Here is a 19,210-nt window from a genome sequence, read left to right on the forward strand (position 1 = left end):
CCCGGCAGAATTATGACAACAAAACAATCACAATTATTGATTACTACAAGGAAAACCGTACTATAAAAAGGAGCTGCAAACCAAGTTCGATGGAAGTGTGGACTAGGTGGTGACCCCTCACGTTTTCCCCAGCGCTGCTTGCTCTGTCTATATAAAATAAACCAATCTAAATTTTGCTGAATATCGAGACTTTGTTTCTCATCTATAACAATATGAATACTTTGAGTATATTTCTTTTGCCCTATTCATTTCACATGAAGCAGCAGCATCCAACCTCAAGACCAGAACTACTGAAGAGAACAGAAGAATGACAGAAAAAAAAAAAAAAAAAGTTTTACAAAAAATTAAAATAAATAATAAAATAAATAATAAATAAATAAAATAAGCCAATAGACCTTTCTAAAGCATTTTAAGGCCTTTCGAAAGCGCTCAGAGGCAGGGCCGGGGTTTGGTGTTCTCCTGCCACGGAGCGGGCCGGATGCTCAAGGTCCCTCAGCCGGAGAGGGATACAGGAGCCCCCCGCTGGCTGCTGGTGCCGGTGGTACCGGGAGTGCCGGGGGTGCCCCGGCAGGCGGGCGGTACCTGCTTGATGCGCTGCTTCAGCCTGGGATCGGAGACGCGGCCTGGCCGGCACCGCATGGCAGCCGCCCCACAGCAGCGCGGACTCCATTTCCCAGCGTGCCGCGCGGCGCGGGCCGGCCCGGGCGGGGCGGTGCCTACGGCGGCCGGGAGGGCCTGACCGCGGCGGGCGCGGCGGCGGCGGCGGGATGGAGTCGGTGGTCTTCATCTTCTCGCTGATCGACTGCTGCGCCCTCATCTTCCTCTCCGTCTACTTCGTATCCTGCTCCTCTGGCCGGGCCGGGCGCGCTGAGGCGGCGGCGGGGCCGGTGGGCGGCGGGGCGGGGTGTGCTGTCGGCGGCTGCGGGGCTGCGGCTGCACGGGCGGGCCAGGCCGCTGCTGAGGGGCAGAGGCGCGGCGCGGGGAGCGGGGAGCGGGGAGCTCCGGGCCTGGCGGGCGCGGCCGGCGGTGTTTTCTGCAAGGACGCCGTGCTGTGCTAGCGCCGTGCTCTGTGAGCCCTGTGCTCCGGCTGTGGGGATCCCAGCTCCTCGGCACGCAGGATTGCCGTGCGCTTTTGTGAGGGCTGCCCGCCCTCACAGTCTGCTGGCTGCCGATATTGCGGTGTGAAGGCACCGGTTTGACTTCTTTCCTCACTTTTCTCAATCTTTCACACCCAATCCTGATGGTATTTCCCAGTTCTGTTAGCCAAACCACTCGAAAGAAAAAATTCATCCTAGGAGTATAAGCTGTTTGTTGAAAAGTGACCAGCCTTTACCCATTTTTAAGAAAAGGAAAAGACCTCGTAATATTCATTTCCTTGGAGAAAAGAACCATGAGACACGTGCATCCTAAGCCTCTTTGGAGAGGACTTTTCTGTCTGAAATATTTGTATTTCAGTCTAAAAAGTTCGTTCAGTAATGATGTCACTCTATTATTTCCTGTCAAAGGATTAATTAATTCAATGTTGTTGTAAATGTTGGGGTGGGGGGAGGGTGGGGAAGTAGATTCACTGCTTAAAACTGAGCTATTTTGTGGTGAGTTTGAAAGTGCATCAACTTCTCCTGCTGTTTAAGTTTTGGTTTCAAGGGTTGTAGTAACAATTTGATACTAAAAGCACTGAGTTTGCCTCCCTGGTCTGTTCTAAGGACTGAACTTTAGCACTTGTGCAACAGTTGCCCTTGGGAATATGTAATAAAATCCCTTGGCCTGATGATAAAATGTAGCCAAGCCTCCTATCTAAAGATGGAGTGAGTTGTTACTAATTGAAGTCTGCCTTTGACGGAGGGAGGTAGGGCGAGGCAGTGAATGCTGAGGGCAGAGGGTTTTCCCCAGTTTATTGGCTAAAAGCAAAGCTTTGTGTATTCTGAATTACCACGCAGTGTTTCCTTATCCTGAACTTCAGATAATCACACTATCAGATCTGGAATGTGACTACATCAACGCTAGATCGTGCTGCTCCAAGCTCAATAAAGTAAATTGTTCTTTGCATTTGCTGCGGTTTGAGAAAACCACATCCTCCATCTGAGCATTGCAAAAACTGGGGTGTGATGGGTATCTGAGGAGCCTTGACTGGCAGTATTTTGCATGTTTACCTTATTTCAGCCTGCTTGTCTTTTTTTGGGTGTCCATCTTTCAGCAAATTCCATCACAAAAGCACCACTATAAATGAATCTGCTTAAAACTCTTAGAATTAAATCAATGTGGCCTTCCCGTGTGTGTTCACTTTGATTTAAAGGTATTTTTTCTTGAGAGAGAATGGTACAGAATCCTGTCAAGCCAAGAAGGTGTAATTGCCAGGGTCTGACCCAGTTTAACGATGCCAGTTTTTATATTGATCAGCTTTCTTATCTGTTCCACGCCTGGGGCTGTTTGTGCAGGTTTTAATTATCTGAATTCCCAAACCCACTGCTCTCTGCAGTGATTTCAAATGAGCTCTGTATACTTTCTCAGTTCTCTTTCTTGAATCCTTGTGTAGTATACTTGTGCTCAGACTGTGCTGCTCTCTAGAAATGTTTGTAACACTTGCAAAAAGCACCTCTGTTACAATATCTCAGGGCTTGATTTCTGCTTACTGGTGTGGAATCTGCCTGAAGGCGTTGATTTGTCCACACTGTGATGGAACCACATGCCTCTGCTGCCAGTTCTTCAGGTTTTACATGGTTATAATAAGATTATAATCCCAAATATATGTGGTTGTTTTTTTTTTAATTTGTGCAGTTAACTCTTTCCTCTTTACCCTTTTTGCAGTGGGTGGTGCCTGAGGTGATTGGCCATGCTGTTGTCACGGTATTAATGCTCATTTCATTGCACTGGTTCATCTTTCTCCTTAACCTGCCAGTGGCCACATGGAATATATATAGGTAAGTGCTCAAGGCTTGTGGGGTTTCTCTTTAGCACTGTTCCTAGTTTAGCTTTTAGTAGAAAGATGAATAATATGTCATGGTGGGATGTTTCAGTTGTGCTCTTGAGCTGCTCACAGTTGTCATTGATCAAACTGACATAATTTTGCATGTGTCATTTTAATGACAAGAAACCCAGTGGTGTAAAAGACATTAAACTCTTGGCCTTTGGCTTGTATTCTCTTTAATTCCCAGGAATCTCCATTTGTGGGTCACTCCCAAATTCATAGGAAATCATAGCAGATTAATTTGGATTATGAAATAGTACTGATAACAGAGTTAATAATGCTTTCATGCTGTTCCTGAGAGTGCTATCAGCATAAAAGTGCTCAGGCTGGCATGGCTGATGGGTGTTAAACCATGGGGCCGTGGTGTTGTCCCCCTGCACCCTCCTTCATTTACTGACTTGTGCCTTCATCTTACCTGCATTGGTTTTGGCCCCCCATCCTGCAGGTTTGTATTTGGGAAGGTTTGCAGCCTTTCCACCTTAGGACAGCTGTCAGACTTACTGCTCTGTGGACACTGGGCTGCCACCCTTGGAAATGGTTTAATTACCAGTGGGGTTTCCATGTGGCAACACTGGGACTCAGTTCAAACCATGTTCTTTTTATCTGATGTAATTTGCTGTGTGGAGAACTGACCCTTCACAGATGTTTAGCTGATGGAAAGTGGATGTGGATTTGTCACAAATTATCTCCAGTGACTATACTGAGGGAACCCAAAAGCCCAAATGTTAAATGTGCAAGTATGGAAAGCTGGCTGTAAACCTTGTTTTCCTGAACCTGCCAGGGCTAACTGTTGGCAGGGATGGGTTGAGTTGCTGGTAGGATTAAACAAGAAGTTTCATAGCTCTTATTAAAATAAAGTTGAGGATCTCTGTACTGATAACGTGGTTGTTCTTGGGCAAAATAGCTGTGCCATTTAAATATTGCTAAATATCACCCTTGTTTTCTACAGAACAGCAAAGCCTTCAAATGTTTCTGAGCTGAAGAAACATGGGACAGTACAACTTTATGCTTACTAAATGTTGCCTAAATACACACACATAGGGCATGGCTTTGCCTGGTTTTGTTTGCCCCTCCCTATGTACAGCTGTGACCTACAGTGACCAGTATTTGGTTGAGGATCTGCTGGCAAGTTTAGGCTGTGATGTTTCATTTAGGCAAGGCTGAGACATCGCAGACAGAACTCATTTTCTTTGAAACTGTCAAAATTTCCTGTGCTGGTTACCACTTTGCTGCCTCATTTTGTGTACTTAGGTTAATTTTTAAAGTAACCACTTGCTTTCCCTTCTAAAACTGGTCAGAGAGAGTTTTAAAAGAGAAATTATTTCTATTTCTACGTGTCAGGCAGTAAGCTTTGCTGTTCTGTTCATTTTATATATATCCTACATAGCATAAATATTCTGAATATCCTAAAATCCAGGATTGTTTCCTTAATTTTAGATGTGCAGTGTAGGCAATAAGGAGTCAAAATATTAGGCCTGTATCACTAATTCTCCCTTCTTTCTGTGGATTGAGGAGTTTCTCCCACATAGCCTGGACTATCCCATCTCTAGTGAAGGAGTTGGAAGCTTGCAAAAGCAAATGTGGGGTTTAGCATTTCCAGCTCATTAGGAACTGTAGTGACAGCACCAGGAGTAATGGGCTCAAAGTAAAAGAGGGGAAATTTAGATTAGAAATACAGAAGAAAAATAATTCTGTTGAGATTGAAGAAGTCCCTGCTTTGCTGTGTAAGTGATAGAGGGAAAGGCAGGATAATCCCTTCCCCTCATTCACTTTTATTTAAAACCTCCTTAATCCCAATGACTACATGGCAGCCACTGGCAGTACTGGCTTAATTTAGTAATTCTCTCAAGGATTTCAATGAGAGGAAAGAGGTTTTGTGCAGGAAGGGTATCAGAAACAAATCCTGGGAAGGATAAATTAGTCAAAAACAACATTAAGAGAGACTTTCAAATTTCCAACATGTTTATTGTAACATACTACTGGCCCTTCCTGTTCAGCAGACTTAGATGATATTTAACTTCTTTTTTGGATGAATTTTGTAGTGTCTTCAGCAAGACAGTTTTGTCTTACATTCTCCTTGTTTTAAAACTCAAAGGGAAACATTCAGCTTTTTTCTTCTTTATTATATAGATCTCCTTGAGAGAATAGGTCCAAATAATGAGCTTCTTGCCATGCCTTTAAGAAGACAAAAGTGAATGAGTAAAAAAAAAATAAAAAAAAATCTTTACAATTCACTGAAAATTCTGATCAGAGCTTCTCCATCCCTTTAAAAATTGGGAAATCTAGAGGGAAGTATCCTGTTGCTGTGGTAGCAGCTTCCACTGAATGGAAATCCTGGAGGCACTAATGTGTACATTTATTAAAGCTGACAGTTTACTTGTTTGCTGCAGAAGTTTTTTTGCAGTGTAGAGGATGACAGCTGGCTTGAGCTGGGTTTGTCAGCACCCAGCAGCATTGTATCCATGGCTCAGTTCCTTAGATAGGAATATAGGCTGTCCTGCCTTGTGGGTCTCTTGGAAGAAATGCCTCACAGCTTATACTGTTAAGTTGCATCATTTAAGTGTGACCATTTTTTAAAAAAGCAAAATTAATGCATACTGTCTTTTTGGCACTCATATCCCAGACATGTAAGAAAATTATACATTCTGTTTCTAGGATAAAATGGTACAGGAAAACCTCCTTTTATTCCATAAAAATGTCCCAGGAAATAGACAATAATTTGTGTTATAACACTAAAAAACAGAACAACCATTCAAAACTTCAAATTTGAAGAGAATTTCAAACTGGAATTATTTAACATGAAATATTTTTAATGGGACACAACTGTCTTTGGTATTAGTCAGATATGCTGCTTTTCTGTGCCTCTAATTGACAGACAATTACTGTGGGCTGAACTTTTCCTTTCCCAATGTCCTACTGCTGGTAGAAAACCCCCCTGTTGCTTGTTCCCCTTCCTTTCTCTCCTGTAATGGAAATGAATGCTGTAAGAGGTGGGGAAGTGCCTTTTGGGCTACAAGTGGTGCCATTGGAATAAATTAAGAAAACTGAAGAAGTGTTCTGTTCTGAGACCATGTTTCTGCTCCAGCTTTAAGACAAAGGTTTAAAATCCTGTATAGAAAGAGTCTGATTCCAGGAAAGTAGAGCCTATAAAACATGATAATGAAGTGATGTTCTAGCCTGAGCTCAGCTGGAGTAAGAACTTCATGTGCTCCCTGGAGAAATTCTGACAAGAGAACATGCTGCTGGCTCAATTGTCACAGGACACAAACATTTGGTTTGCTGGTTTTATGCTTCCTTGGCTTACATTCCACTTGGCTTCACCTGGCTGTTGTTCTCATGTGGGTTCAGACAGCAGAACCTGACTCTTCAGTTCTGCCTGACTCATCCTGTCAGCCTCAGTGTCGGTGCTGAGGTGTCCCAGGATGGCTGTGACAGGGGCAGGAGTAACACACAGATCCCTTGCCTTGGCTTATGCCACCTCATTGTGACCACTGGAGTTTGTGATTCTCTCTGTGAGGTTTTTTGCTAAATAAATTACTGATTCTTAGTTAAATCAGGTTATTTTCCAGTCCCTTTCATCTAATGCATCTTTCCACTGTGGGTGGGCATTTTCCCCATGATAGCAACTAACTGTGAATAGCAATTAAAATGAACTGGAATTGGCTATTACCTGGAATCTCTCTCATTTATACATGGGAAGCTGGGCTGATGTTTTTAGTACTTCTTGTTCTCTTATTGTTTGTGGGCTGTAGTGGCAGAGATAGCTGCAATATCCAGAACTCCCTTACCTTGAATTGTGAAACAACTCTTCAGATGAAAGTCCTTGGCAAGCCTTCCCCTGCCTCTTGCCCTGACACTCCCTAATGTTTCAGTGATTAAATTTTGGGGTTTATCGCATGGTTTTTGGTTTGTTTTTTTTTTTCCCCCCTTTGTCTTTCAGGTACATTATGGTGCCAAGTGGAAACATGGGAGTATTTGATCCCACAGAGATCCATAACCGAGGACAACTGAAATCACACATGAAAGAAGCCATGATTAAGCTGGGCTTTCATCTGCTCTGTTTCTTCATGTACCTTTACAGGTTAGTTTCAAAAATTGCTCCCAAAGAACAAAGGGATTATCTGCCAGCTATTTTTATCTCCTCTAATCCACTGGTGTAATTGCTGGTATTCATGTCTTAGCTTTTTGCATCCGGCTAAGCCTCAGTAATATATTTTGACAGCTATCTCTGGGCTCATTACATGCCTTTATTCATTCTGATCAAACACTGGAAAATGTAAAGAGTTGCCTGCTTTCAGCACCTACAGTAAGTGGCCTGTTTAGAAAGGATATACTCTTGAGAACCAAGTTTATTTTACAAGTTCTCTTTTTAAAAAATGAAGTTGATCTGGTGGAGTTACAAACAGATGCGTTCTGTGATAAGGCCACTTACTTCAAGGTGGCAGAGCTGCTGTTCCTCTGCTGCAGTATTGCTTCTGCAGCCTTGTCTTCCTAAACAAAGCACACAGCAGGGGTGCCTTGACTTTCTATTTCAGGTTCTCTCAGTGAAGCTCTCCCATGACAGTGAGAGCTGCTCCTGCTTGCACAAGCTTCAGTAATCCACTGGTATCATGTTTTCTGTTTTGTCACAGTATGATTCTGGCTTTGATAAATGATTGAGAAGCTGAAAGAGAACCATTAGCTGCCAAATTGGGTCATCACTCCAGTGACTGGTTGTGGAGCCACAGACACCTCCCGAACACACCTAGATCAGTGTCGTCATGCAGTATATTTTTTCCTCTTTGAACAATAAATATTTTTCTGTATTTTTAACATAAAATATTTTCAAAATACGTTGGATCTGTGTAGCAGTTGTTTTTGTTCCTTTACAAGCAAACTGCTGGAGCAGCTGTTTCTGTAAGATGAAATCCTTCCTTACAGAACTGACATTGCAGGAATTAAAAGGTGACAAGGGAAACTTGTTTCAGCAGCATGAGCTGGTAATGATGGCAGCTCCAGAACATTTAAGTGCAGCTATGATATCTGATTCTTGCTGAGAGGTGTCACGATAAGACTCTGGCTGCCAAGCTGTCCTGTCAGAGCCTAATTTGAAGCAGTACTTGGAACAGATTTCAAAATGGAACAGGAGCACAGCTTGCATCTTTCTGTTGGTACTCTTTCCAGACAAAAATCAATGGAATACAAGTTACATTTTCCTCCCTTTCCCCACCCCCCTGCAGCAACCTATATGAAGTCTTGTATTTGGATGGATTAAGATCCCTTTGGTGGATATGAGACTTGTAAGAGTGCAGATAAACAAGAACCATGATTAATACTTGCTTTTTCCCTTCAACTCCTATTTTGTCATTGAAATACATCATGGAGATCTAGACAAAGAACATACTGCACTGGGGTGGAGTGGGTTAAAGAGCAGAAGATTATCTGCAGTTGCTACTCCCTGAACCTGCTGTTTGTATAGCCAGTGGGGTCAAACTAGAGTCTGTCTAGCTCAGGGAAATGGTCTGGTAACCCATAACCCCCCTCACCCCAATTCTGCTGTGACTCTGCTTCAGTGATACCAGCAAGTTCTCTTTGTGCAGCTCTTGCATTGGTGATAAGTGTATAAACCTGAGTTTGTACCCTTACTGTCCAATAACTGTCTTTAAGTTTTTTATATGTGCCTGAAAACAGGTTTCTTGGAACAAACACATCAATTAAAACACTTTAAAAAAGAAACACTTCTGTAATTACGTCCAAAAATTTATGAGCTTTTTCTTCTTAAGTACTTGGGGTTTCAGTGTACACCTGGAGTCAACAATTGTTTTCAGGGATAGCCATGAAGAGGCAACACTGATGCTTTATTGCTGTAAATAACCTTGTGTTCAGTGTTTGTTCAAGGAGAAGTTTGGCTTTAAATTTTTGATGGATGGAGTCCAAGCTCAACTGTGTTAAAGATGAAAAACTGCTGAAAATAGTGCTCATTAAAAAAAAAATAACTAAGGAAACAGCTACCCCAGTTGGCTGGCACTGAGTACCTGACAGCACAACCTCAAACTACAAAAAGTACTGCCCTATAAAGCCAAAACCCAGACAGGAAGTAGGTCTGGAGAAAGGAGAGCAAATAAAACTTCAAGAGTAGGAAGTTAGTAACTTTTTAGCAGATTATGGTAGGCAATTAAACGCTTTTATTTGTGTGTGGAAAAAAACCTATTACACATATTTTGAATGTTAGAAGAAAGGGCCTAAGTCAGGTCCTTGCTGTATTGCTGACATAAACATATTTCACTAAACTTGTTTCACACTGAGAAGCGTGAGCATTAACATAATTTAAGTCCATTAACTAAACTAGCAACTTGATATCTTGTTCTAAAAACATGATGAATAAGTTCTCTGTTCATTTATATCCAACAACTGATTATAAGAGTTGTAAAAACTTCAGCAGCAAGGTCCATAGACTACAATTATGCTGAATAATTACACTGGTAAAGTTGAAGCCTTCTTACTGTACAGGCCCAGTACCTGCTTCTTCAGAGGTCAGTGTCAGCAATGGAAAAAATGAATTTGTAGTAGCTAAAAACATGATTAATTATCTAGAAATAGGGATACTGTAGTTATGGCACTCTTGGGAGACTCACAGAGCACAGAAATCTTTATGGTGGCAAAAATAAAAAAACTTTTCCAGCAGAGAACAGGGTAATTTAAACGCAAGCTTATACAGATTTCAAGACAATTAGAAACTTGAGACTGATTTTTAAAAAAAATTCATCTGACTATCACTATAAATTGGTGTGAGGTCAAATATAGATTGCTTCCTGTTCACTCAGACTATTTCCCTCTGGACTTGAGGTATACCAAGTATAACTTCATGAGGAGTCATTAGTTATGATTGATAGAGAAGTGAAAATAATTCAAAGTCCTGCAGGGATTCCAACTTGTAACTGATATTACTGAGCCCTTTTCCTCACCCACAATCTACAGCCCAGCCAGCTTGCAAAGATGATCATCCTGCATCAGTTTTCAGAAAGGCTACATAATGGTTAATAATTCTGCATTTGGGTATGTATTCCCCTAATTAATCATTAGTTACACACTGTTGGTCATTGAGCCTTTTTTTAAAAGAATGTACTTGCATCCTCAATCTAGTAAACGACTGGTTTGGTTTTTTAAAGTGGTTCTGTATTATGGAACATGGTAGAAATCAGTGGTCTGACCAGTAGCCCTAAGAACAATTCTACATGCAGGTTAGCAATCAACTAGAAACCCTGATAAGCCCCAAAAGGCAAATCTTTATCTGTTCAGGATTGTCAGAGCTTTATTCTAATTCCTTTTTTCTCACAAGAAGCTCTCTAGGATTTTGTACAACTGCCAAAAGACCACTTATGCCTTTAAGTATAGGGTGTGATGGACATTGGAGGTAGCAGCAGGAAAATTTGGGCTACATATTATGAACCACCATGCAGTTATCAGTACATGCACAGCTTAGCTTTGGCAGGAACAGAGGCATGCAAGCCTCAGTGGTTACCCTTCAGAGCACTAGAGGTCTTTTAAAGTAAGGAGACAACTGGCACTGCCATCCTTCTGGGATGAGGTGACACTTGGCATGTGCAAGACACCAGGGAGGTGGCCAGGCAGCACAGAGAGCACGGGACAAGGTGTAAGGAAGGGCTCTCCTCAGGCAGAGTTTGGATTTAAGCTAATTAAGAAACACATCTACTCTCAGGTTCCTTTTGGAATTTCTTTGAAATAATGTGAATTACTTTAAAGAACAAAACCCGCCCCAAAACAGCACATTAGGGAAAAAAAATAAACTCCAAACCCACAGGACTTTTATCTTACAAATGCTGAAAAGTCACAGGTCCATAGAATTCATAAACCTGTTTCTTTTGTACTCTAACCCATTAAAGGCAGACAGGATGGCAGGTGAAGCACAGCTTTTTTTAGCTGGGTTTGTTAGTAACTTCCTTCATCTGCTGTGTGAATAATTTATGGCTGAAGCGGGTCTGCAACCCAAGAATCCTCCTGCAAATACCAGCAGCCAAGGGAAGTGGCACAAAGGAGGACAGGCAGAGGAATAAGGCGCATCCCTACTCCTGTCAGCTGCATTTAAGTCAGAATGACCTGGCATATACTGCCTAAACTGTAAGGGAGAGAACAAAGTTAATATAAAGGTGCTACTAGCAGGGGTGAAGACCTCTAATCAATACATAACTTAAAATAATTCAAAAATTGCATGCACATCAGCAAAATGCTTGAGTTTGGAAAAGCTACAGGGAGTGGAAATTCAGGCACAACTTTTTAACACAATATAAGCTAGAGATGAATAGAAATGCAGGACAAAGACAAGGTTCTGGTTTAAGGTCCAGGAAGGAGGGACAAGAACATGGGGTCAGTTGGAGGGAACACAAAGGCAGGAGATCCAAGTACATTAGGAGCACCTCCTCACTATGAAGTATCAAAAAACCCCATAAAACTCACAGATCACCTACAGCAACCAGAGTCTGGTATTTAAGCCAGCTGCAGCACTAAGGAACGATGGGTTTCACAGAGCCTCAAGGGAGCAGATGTGGAGCAAGTGAGATAAGCACAGCCTAGGACATGGGCAAGTTGAGTGCTAAAGTACAGCACAAACACAGGGTGAGCTGGATTAGAGCCAGACAGCAGAGCCTGGAGAACCTGAACACAGCACTGAGTGACTCAGCTGCACCTACACTGACACAAATTAATTTTCCTGGCAAGTGAGTGAAATACTATGGCAGAAATCTATAATTAATGATCAATAAATTAACATCCAAGTCAGTCATATAAGTGAAGTTAGGGAAACTAAGAACTATTCATTCCAGTTATTTATTGTTTATTGAATTGAAAGAAAGGGAATACAAACATTTCTGTTAAGTGCTGTGCACCAACATGGAAAAAGTGTATTTTTTTTAAAAATCCTAATAAAAACAAATCAGAAGTTAATGTAGTTCCAATTGAACAATTTTTAAAGATATGTTTAAAATACTACACATTTATAAAATAAAAAAGTTAAAACGGTGTTCTGTAAATAATTAGTAAAACAAGTGAAAATAAATACGAGACCCAAAGTTCTTATGTTTTTAATGTAATATAGCAAAGAAATTTTTAACTACTTAATAATATCTGAGGAGAGTAACAAAAATCCAGAAAGTTTAAGAACGCAATCCTTTGAAACATTTAATATCAGTCCATAGCAAATAGTCATTACATACCAAAAGCTCTAAGTGTTAACTAGTTCCACCACAACTCCATATAAATCTTGACAATTTAGAAATCTTGAGATCAACAATAAAGTTCTTTTCTTGATCTCTACAGCTTGGTTTGTAAGTACATACATGCTTTGAGGATCCATTTTGTCCCATATGTTTTCAAGGAGCCAATAACTTTTTCCATCTGTGCCTAAAAATGTTAAGTTTCAAATCTAGCACGTATACCCTAAGAATGAAAAATGTTTATGAAAAAAGATGGGGCACAATGAATTTCAAATTTATAAAAATATACTGATATTAACCAAAACCTTCTGGTCAAAGGACACTTCACATACACACGACTTAAAGTATGCAATAAAACATGACAAGTACCTAGAACATTTGGTTCTCTGTCTGTTTGTGGAACACATGCACACACACACTCACACCAGATGGGAGGAACACTCTCACAGATGTTTTACTGAATCCAGATTATCTGCATGAATAGACAGAAAACTTGGCTACAGTTTATTTCAACTAGAGGCAGCTACTGCAGCAGTAGTTCAACACTGCATACTTCAATTAAGTCCACCCTGTTTAAAAAAAGTGTCATAGTTAATGATTTTTGCTTTCTAGACAGCATTAAAAGTAGCAGTTTTCAAAAACCAAGTATGGCAGCTGAAAATGGACTCAAGCCAATGTGGAAAAGACAGGAGGAGGGCAAAAAGAGGATTAGCCATTTATGGGATGGGTGTTCCTCTTAATAGTCGTCTCAAAAGAAATTAGATACAAGTGTATTTTGTAGCTAAAAATATGGACAAACTATTGAAAGTGCATTTTTCCTCCTCCCCCTTGAGTTACAGTAGTCTGTTGGTCAGTAAATCCTGCTTTTTATGTCCATTCTTTGTTCTCTACCTCCCTCCCCATTTGGATCTACAACATATCCCCTCAAGCTACAGCTAACTGTACTTCCTGCTAAGGAAGCCTTTACAACTGATTTTGGGTGGGAGTATCACTTAGCAGTGTAAAAATACACAACTAGACACCAACTCCCAACAGCAGACAATTTTATTAAACATTACCTGGTTGAAGCCAAGTTGAGAAGTAACTGGCAAGATCTGGGCAGATTTCTAGCTTGCATCTTTGCTCCAATCATAAAGAGAAGTTAACTTTAAAGTTGGAGAACTTTAGAAAAGACAGAGGGAATTTAAAAACAAAGGTGTCATTTCCCCATCTTCCCTCCCCTCCAAAACATGAACAGAGCTACCATTTTCCCTTTTGTGTTCCATTGTGCCTTCAAAATTACTTACCTGAACAGCTAAAGAACATTCAGATAATAAAATGCTTCAGCATTTTACTTTTCTTTGAGATCTGCCTTGATAATAACCTGGGGCTACTGTGAATATTTGAAGCCAACAGGTGACCAGAGAAAGTTACAAAATGAGTACACACAGTATTTTCCTGTCTAAAACCATGGGCCTGCTGACTAGAAATACAGTAATTTATTGTAGGTGTGTACTTGTTCCAGCCTTACACTCCAGCCTATGAACATTTTTAAGCACATGGAAATCAGTGTGTTGCAAATAAGCAAACTGATTTGGGTCTCCCCCCCCCACCCCAGTCTCATTTTATTGTCTGTGCACAAAAAGTATTGGTACTTTTCAATCCACATAGTGTGAATATGCAATGTGTTGTGAATAGTTTAGGTTGCTCTTTCACCTCCAGGTTGAGATGGAACTCATTGCTACACCTCTAATGGCAGCTACTGTTGGACTGAGTAGTGTGGCAAAATGTAGATTAATCTCACCTTTCTGTCCTGCCTGCTCATGGCCCACAAGATGCAAACAGGCTGTCATGAGACACTCTGGAAGCAGTGCCACCTGCTTGGAACTTGCCTTTACATGGCATGGCTGCACCAGAACGTTAAGGGAGAGAGATCCCACAAGTGCTTCTCCCTAACTCAGCTTCTAAATACCTCAAGTGTCCTTCAGAGGGACAAACCAAGTCCAGGAGAGATGGGCAGTGCTTTGGCAGAGGTCCTATGTTTAAATTTCTAATTGCACTGCTGTGGAAAGCAGGCATCAGCCCACACACCACCCCAGCTGTATCAGTCTCACTCTGGTTAGTTATGGCCACCACACTAGAAATGCCTGAAGTGCACAAGAGAATTCAAATCTGCACTTGAGATTTGAACCAGCCTTCACCACCTGCTTAAAGCTCCCACTTTATTTCCATGAGTACTTAGTGACAGACCACTGCATGAGACATTAAGAGACATCAAAACCATTATTCCCCTTACTCTCCCTAAACAAAATTTGGAATTTAACGTTTTCAAATCAGAATAAGTCAATACTAGAGTAACTTCCAAAGATCCACATGCTGGCATTGCTTATGAATTATACCACGTTTTGAATATGTAAAATACTTTTACAATTCATTGTTTACAATTTAGGTAATTAATTTTCCCTTAAACCCCTTAGTGTATTCAAATTTGACCATGGGAACTTTTCTGTTTTCCTGCAACATTAAGGCCACAGGCCTAACTCATCATCCACTGTTTGAACTAGGAAGGGAAATAAAGAGCTTCCTCCAGAACTGATTAAAGGAAAAAGGAACTGATGTATAATCTTAAGTTCACACATTTATTCTCAGTGCTGTGAAACAATAATTGCTATCAAAACATTCCACCTTAGTTTTAAGGCTGAACATTAAGTCCCTACTTGGTTTTGGAGGTATTAAAGACTCATATGTCAGATTCAGGGCTGGTCTCAACCACATATCAGAATCTTAGCTCATGTTTAAGTTTGCACACAAGGCAAGACACACACACATGGCTGGAATCTAAAAGAAAAAAGAAAATCTAACCTGCTAACCTTTGTTTTTCTGGGAAACACCACACTCCCTTTCATCATAGTGGCTACACGTCTCTTCCCAGGAATTCCAGCACACCTTCCCCCACCCTTCTTCTACACGTGACTAATAAGGACACTAAATCATTATCTCATGAAAGGATGAAGTCCACACTTCTGCTCACATGACTCCTGGTGGCATGCCCTTCCCTGCTCCTTCTTTACTTTGCAGCAGTACCAACACTACCTTTCCACCCAAGGTGGCAAAAGGGAATCCAGTGCCATCCCATAATGGATTTGTGTGTAGTGCAGAAGCACAGAGATGCCAGGCCACCTGTTTATGTCAAAAAGAATAAATATTTAAACTATAAATGTCTTTTTTTTTTTTTTTTAACATGAGACATTAGTGGAACTACTCCTAGATGTCTCAAGATGTTCATGACCCCAGCTTGCAATAAGGTCTGGGAGAGGCATTTTTATCTGCAAACTTAAAAGTATATTCTCAATAAAAAAAAATCTGTCCACCCTTGTTTATCAAATAAAGAAAAAAATTCCATCATAATACAAGTGTTTAATTATGATTTGTACGTAAATTACTTATACAAAGTGTTGACTTTGTGAAGAAAGGACTCTTTCAACTCATTCTTCCCTCAAAGTGTAGTCTACCTTTTACACCAGCATTGTTGCATATATTTATGTAATTAAAAAACCAAAAAGACCTCTTCTTGTTTCAACTCTTAGACTGGTGATGCAGTCTGAATGCTTTTTTCTCCTAACTAATACAGCTTATCTGTTAAGATGGATAGCAAATTCTTCCATCTGAAACAAGCTTCACTGCCTACATAAATCTCCTTCCAGCCACTGCTTCTGATTGGGTCTCAGGACACTCCAGAAAAGCATCAGTGATACCGTGTTTCACGACACTTCTTGCATTGTTTTAATTCCAAATGTATACAAATGAAGTCATTTTAATCCTATAAATAATTTATTTTTAAAAAATTGTGCTGTTAACCCCTTTGCAGGGCAACGAGCTATGTGAAAAGTACAAAACTTTTTGTCAAATGTGATACTGAGAGTGCTTTTGACATAGTTCATTGGTTTATCCTCTCAATTGATAGATATACTGCGCAACGGGCAAGGCTAGAATCCATGAACCAAGCTGCAAAGATCTCAAGCTAAGTAAGGCGGAGAGAGACTTGAGAAACAAGAGAAGGAAATACTTTCCTATCCAATGTATACTCTTCAGACTAAAGCACTCTTTCTATCAAGCCTTCTAAACTGTTAAATAAAGTGTTCCAAACAAGCATTTAAACTTCATTACACAGAAGAGCAACAAGAACAGTAGCCTGCCAGACAAAAAGGCAGGAGGGAAAAATATATATACTGAGTTCAATGGTTAGCCTGAATGTAGCACAGTTCTTCACAACCGATGGGGGGGTAATTTCAACACGGTGTCCAACAAAGTTCTAAAGACGTGCTTCATCTCGACTGGTTACTATGAAGCAAAGGTGGCAAATGTTTGGCCCCAACCGGGCTTCAGAAATGGTTCTTTTTTCATGACGAGCATGTCTGTCCAGCTATCAATCATGTTTGTTTGCACCAAATCCCAAGCCATTTAAAATACGACTAATTAAGTTAAACTGAAGTCGTCTGCTCCAAATTCGCCATCAACTATCCATGCTACTGCATTCCTCTGAGCAAAAACAAAAACAGAGAGAAAGAAAGAAATCACAGCTTGAAGATCTTAGCAACAGTTCATAACCAATACAGTGTATTTACATAAATTTTAACTGAACATGCACTAGTTAATGGATCTTATACTGTAGCTAAATTCCATGCTTAAAATTACTTATTTTAGATAAAGTTACTCATTACAATCTAGAAATTATTTTAGCATGTTAGGTGTGGGTACTCAAAAAGCACCTGGTCCAAAAAGAAGTAACACACACTGACATACAAGTTCATGGGGAGTGTGCTAATTACAGAGCTGTCTTGTCACCCATTTAGGATTCCTAAGTGGTTAGGTATTATTCCATGCACCCACACCTCTTGCGAAAGCACTGCTGTGAGAAATCCATCTGCGGTTGGTTTGGTTTTGATGGCACTTACTGGTTCATTTTCTGGAGGAACTAAGAAAGAGTGAGCAAGCAGCTCAATGGAGAAAACCAAACAACAAAGCCATGAGTAAAACCAGCTGGAGGACAGGCTCTGACTCCTTATGGGGGCATTCCGGGTGTTACGGATTAGCCAGGCTGGTCCACCTAGTCCAAGACTAGAAGCAGATGTATCAAAGCACTGGAGCAGGGAGAGGAGGTAATTCTTCCTCCCAACAGCCTTCCAACTTTCAGCCATTTTTACCTAAGGAACATTCTTAACTAGAGGTGTTTACTTATCTACCAGCACTTAATGGATTTCTCTTTGATTATTTTGCCAAGGTTCCCCTTGAAGTCACATCTATGAGGTCCTGTGGCAACAGGATATACTATATATCATTTTAATGTTCCCTGTAAATTCTTACTGCAAGACGGAATACATAATGACAGAAGCATATAAAGTGCACAACAACTCCCAAACAGTCATCTCCTTTAACAATCCTAGGGGAGTCAAGAAGGGCTGGGAACACCTGGGTGCATTTTGGCAGCAATAAAACAATTGTCTCTCTCCCCTAGACACATATGGTTACTGATGGTTAGTAAAGATTCAATTTTGTGCCGATTTTTTCCAGTAAAACTTTACACTCTCTCTAGACATTGGAAATTCCTTTTGTAACCATCACAATACCATTACTCAATTTGCAGTGTGATTAGAATGCACTGTTTAAATTTTAATAACATTGTACATTACTAAACCTAAGCACTGAAAGCAAGTTTTTAATGGAGTAAGTTATTATAATCCTAGGGTCTTAGTGACACGGTTTTTCTAGAGGGCCATGTCAGAATAATGGTAAACACTGATAAAAACCAACAGAAGCAGTAGAAAAAGCGCAGAGCAGCGGGTGCTTTTTCAGCAAGGCGTTTACCTTACCTTCGATATCCTGGCTGTCTACGAAAGGCGCTGGTCCCCATATCCTAACGGTGCCGTCGTCGGAGGCGCTGGCCATCATGGCCGGGATCTGCGGGTTCCAGCTGACGCAGTTCACCGTGCGCGTGTGCCCCGTCAGCTCGGCGATGGGCAGCTCGCTGCGCTTGTGCCAGATGTACACCTTGTGATCTGCGCCAAGCACGGACAGCAGCGTCAGCAGCACCGCTCTGCACGCGCCCCGCGAAGCCAACAGCGCTTCCAACCAGCTCTTGTTAAACCCACGTCAAAAACCTGAGTGTCCAGTGTGGAACAGAGCTAACAAAACTTTTCTTCTAAAAGTGATCAAAGGAGTGCAGGCAAAGCTCTTCCATTAAGAGACACACTCTTTTTTAACACCTGCAAGTCTACTACACAGGGTATTTGAAGAAAAACATTTAACTGCAATGCAAGTAAGACAATACAAAGCTAAAAAGAGAAACTAAACTACTCTTTAATTACAGGTATGGAGTTGTAACCTTATTCAAAAGGAAGACTAGCAGATTTTCACCCCCCTCAAATAATTGTATTTTCAAATTAATAAATGCATTAGAAAGTCATGAGTACTAAGAATAATTATAACCACCTCCTGTTGATGAGTACCAGATAAGATCACAGCTCTACAGTTTATGAAAAATATCTTAATACTAAAAACCTGTAACACTGTGCAAAGCTTAATGGCTCAAACTGTGAGCTACTACTGTCTTTGACAACCAATTATTGTGTGGTATTTAAAGATATCAATTTGTATATATTAAAGTAGACACAAACCCTACACATCCTATTTTGTGATGGGAAGCTTTTAATTACTTCTAGCAACATGCTAGATAAAGAACAGGCAACTGGTTAGACACTCTACTGCAATGTTTAAAGAGTCATTCTTTATAACCAACCATATTAAAGAATAAATTGGGGGTGGGGAGGAGAAGGGGGGAGCTGTCCCAGCTGTAGACCAGCAGCCTGTAACAAGTCTGTGGATTTACCGGTCTAGGAATGCCTTGGGAATATTCCAAACAGAGCCACATAAACTGGACAAGTATGTACTGCTAGTATCACACAAAGTATGTACTGCCAGTATCACACAAAAGCCTAGTACTGGGATCTAGAAATCAAATGAAAGTATTTTGATCTGTCTGAAAGGCTTTCACACAGAT

At 40.8% G+C, this 19,210-nt stretch overlaps 3 protein-coding genes across 3 annotated transcripts in view; 1 reads left to right on the top strand and 2 right to left on the bottom strand.

Moving 5' to 3' along the window:
- The window catches only part of NVL (nuclear VCP like), a 42,096-nt gene extending 41,410 nt beyond the window's left edge, over positions 1 to 686 (bottom strand). Inside the window, exon 1 of the mRNA XM_056487920.1 lies at positions 583 to 686. Within this exon, the coding sequence (XP_056343895.1) occupies positions 583 to 639 (57 nt within the window). The 5' untranslated portion in view covers positions 640 to 686. The remainder of the gene's footprint in view (positions 1 to 582) is intronic.
- A 16-nt stretch (positions 687 to 702) lies between these two features.
- CNIH4 (cornichon family AMPA receptor auxiliary protein 4) lies at positions 703 to 7,797 on the top strand. The gene is made up of 5 exons (XM_056487923.1): positions 703 to 836; positions 1,961 to 2,029; positions 2,806 to 2,918; positions 6,906 to 7,046; positions 7,597 to 7,797. The coding sequence occupies exons 1-5, from the start codon at positions 768 to 770 to the stop codon at positions 7,622 to 7,624; spliced, it is 420 nt and encodes a 139-aa protein (XP_056343898.1). The 5' UTR covers positions 703 to 767; the 3' UTR covers positions 7,625 to 7,797.
- Positions 7,798 to 11,778: 3,981 nt separating this feature from the next.
- Positions 11,779 to 19,210, bottom strand: part of WDR26 (WD repeat domain 26) — a 31,866-nt gene continuing 24,434 nt past the window's right edge. The window contains exons 13-14 of the mRNA XM_056487921.1: positions 18,024 to 18,209; positions 11,779 to 16,692 (exon numbers count right to left, since the gene is read on the bottom strand). Of these exons, the coding sequence (XP_056343896.1) occupies positions 16,667 to 16,692; positions 18,024 to 18,209 (212 nt within the window). The 3' untranslated portion in view covers positions 11,779 to 16,666. The remainder of the gene's footprint in view (positions 16,693 to 18,023; positions 18,210 to 19,210) is intronic.

The sequence above is a fragment of the Oenanthe melanoleuca genome, chromosome 3 (assembly GCF_029582105.1).
Source record: "Oenanthe melanoleuca isolate GR-GAL-2019-014 chromosome 3, OMel1.0, whole genome shotgun sequence".
NCBI lineage: Eukaryota > Metazoa > Chordata > Aves > Passeriformes > Muscicapidae > Oenanthe > Oenanthe melanoleuca.

Bases quoted from the DNA above. Each gene is read 5' to 3' on its own strand.
- CNIH4 (XM_056487923.1), top strand. From the start codon at position 768: ATGGAGTCGGTGGTCTTCATCTTCTCGCTGATCGACTGCTGCGCCCTC. The intron at 837-1,960 runs GTATCCTGCTCC...CCTGAACTTCAG, and splicing joins TCTTCCTCTCCGTCTACTTC to ATAATCACACTATCAGATCT. The intron at 7,047-7,596 runs GTTAGTTTCAAA...GTTTTGTCACAG, and splicing joins TTCTTCATGTACCTTTACAG to TATGATTCTGGCTTTGATAA.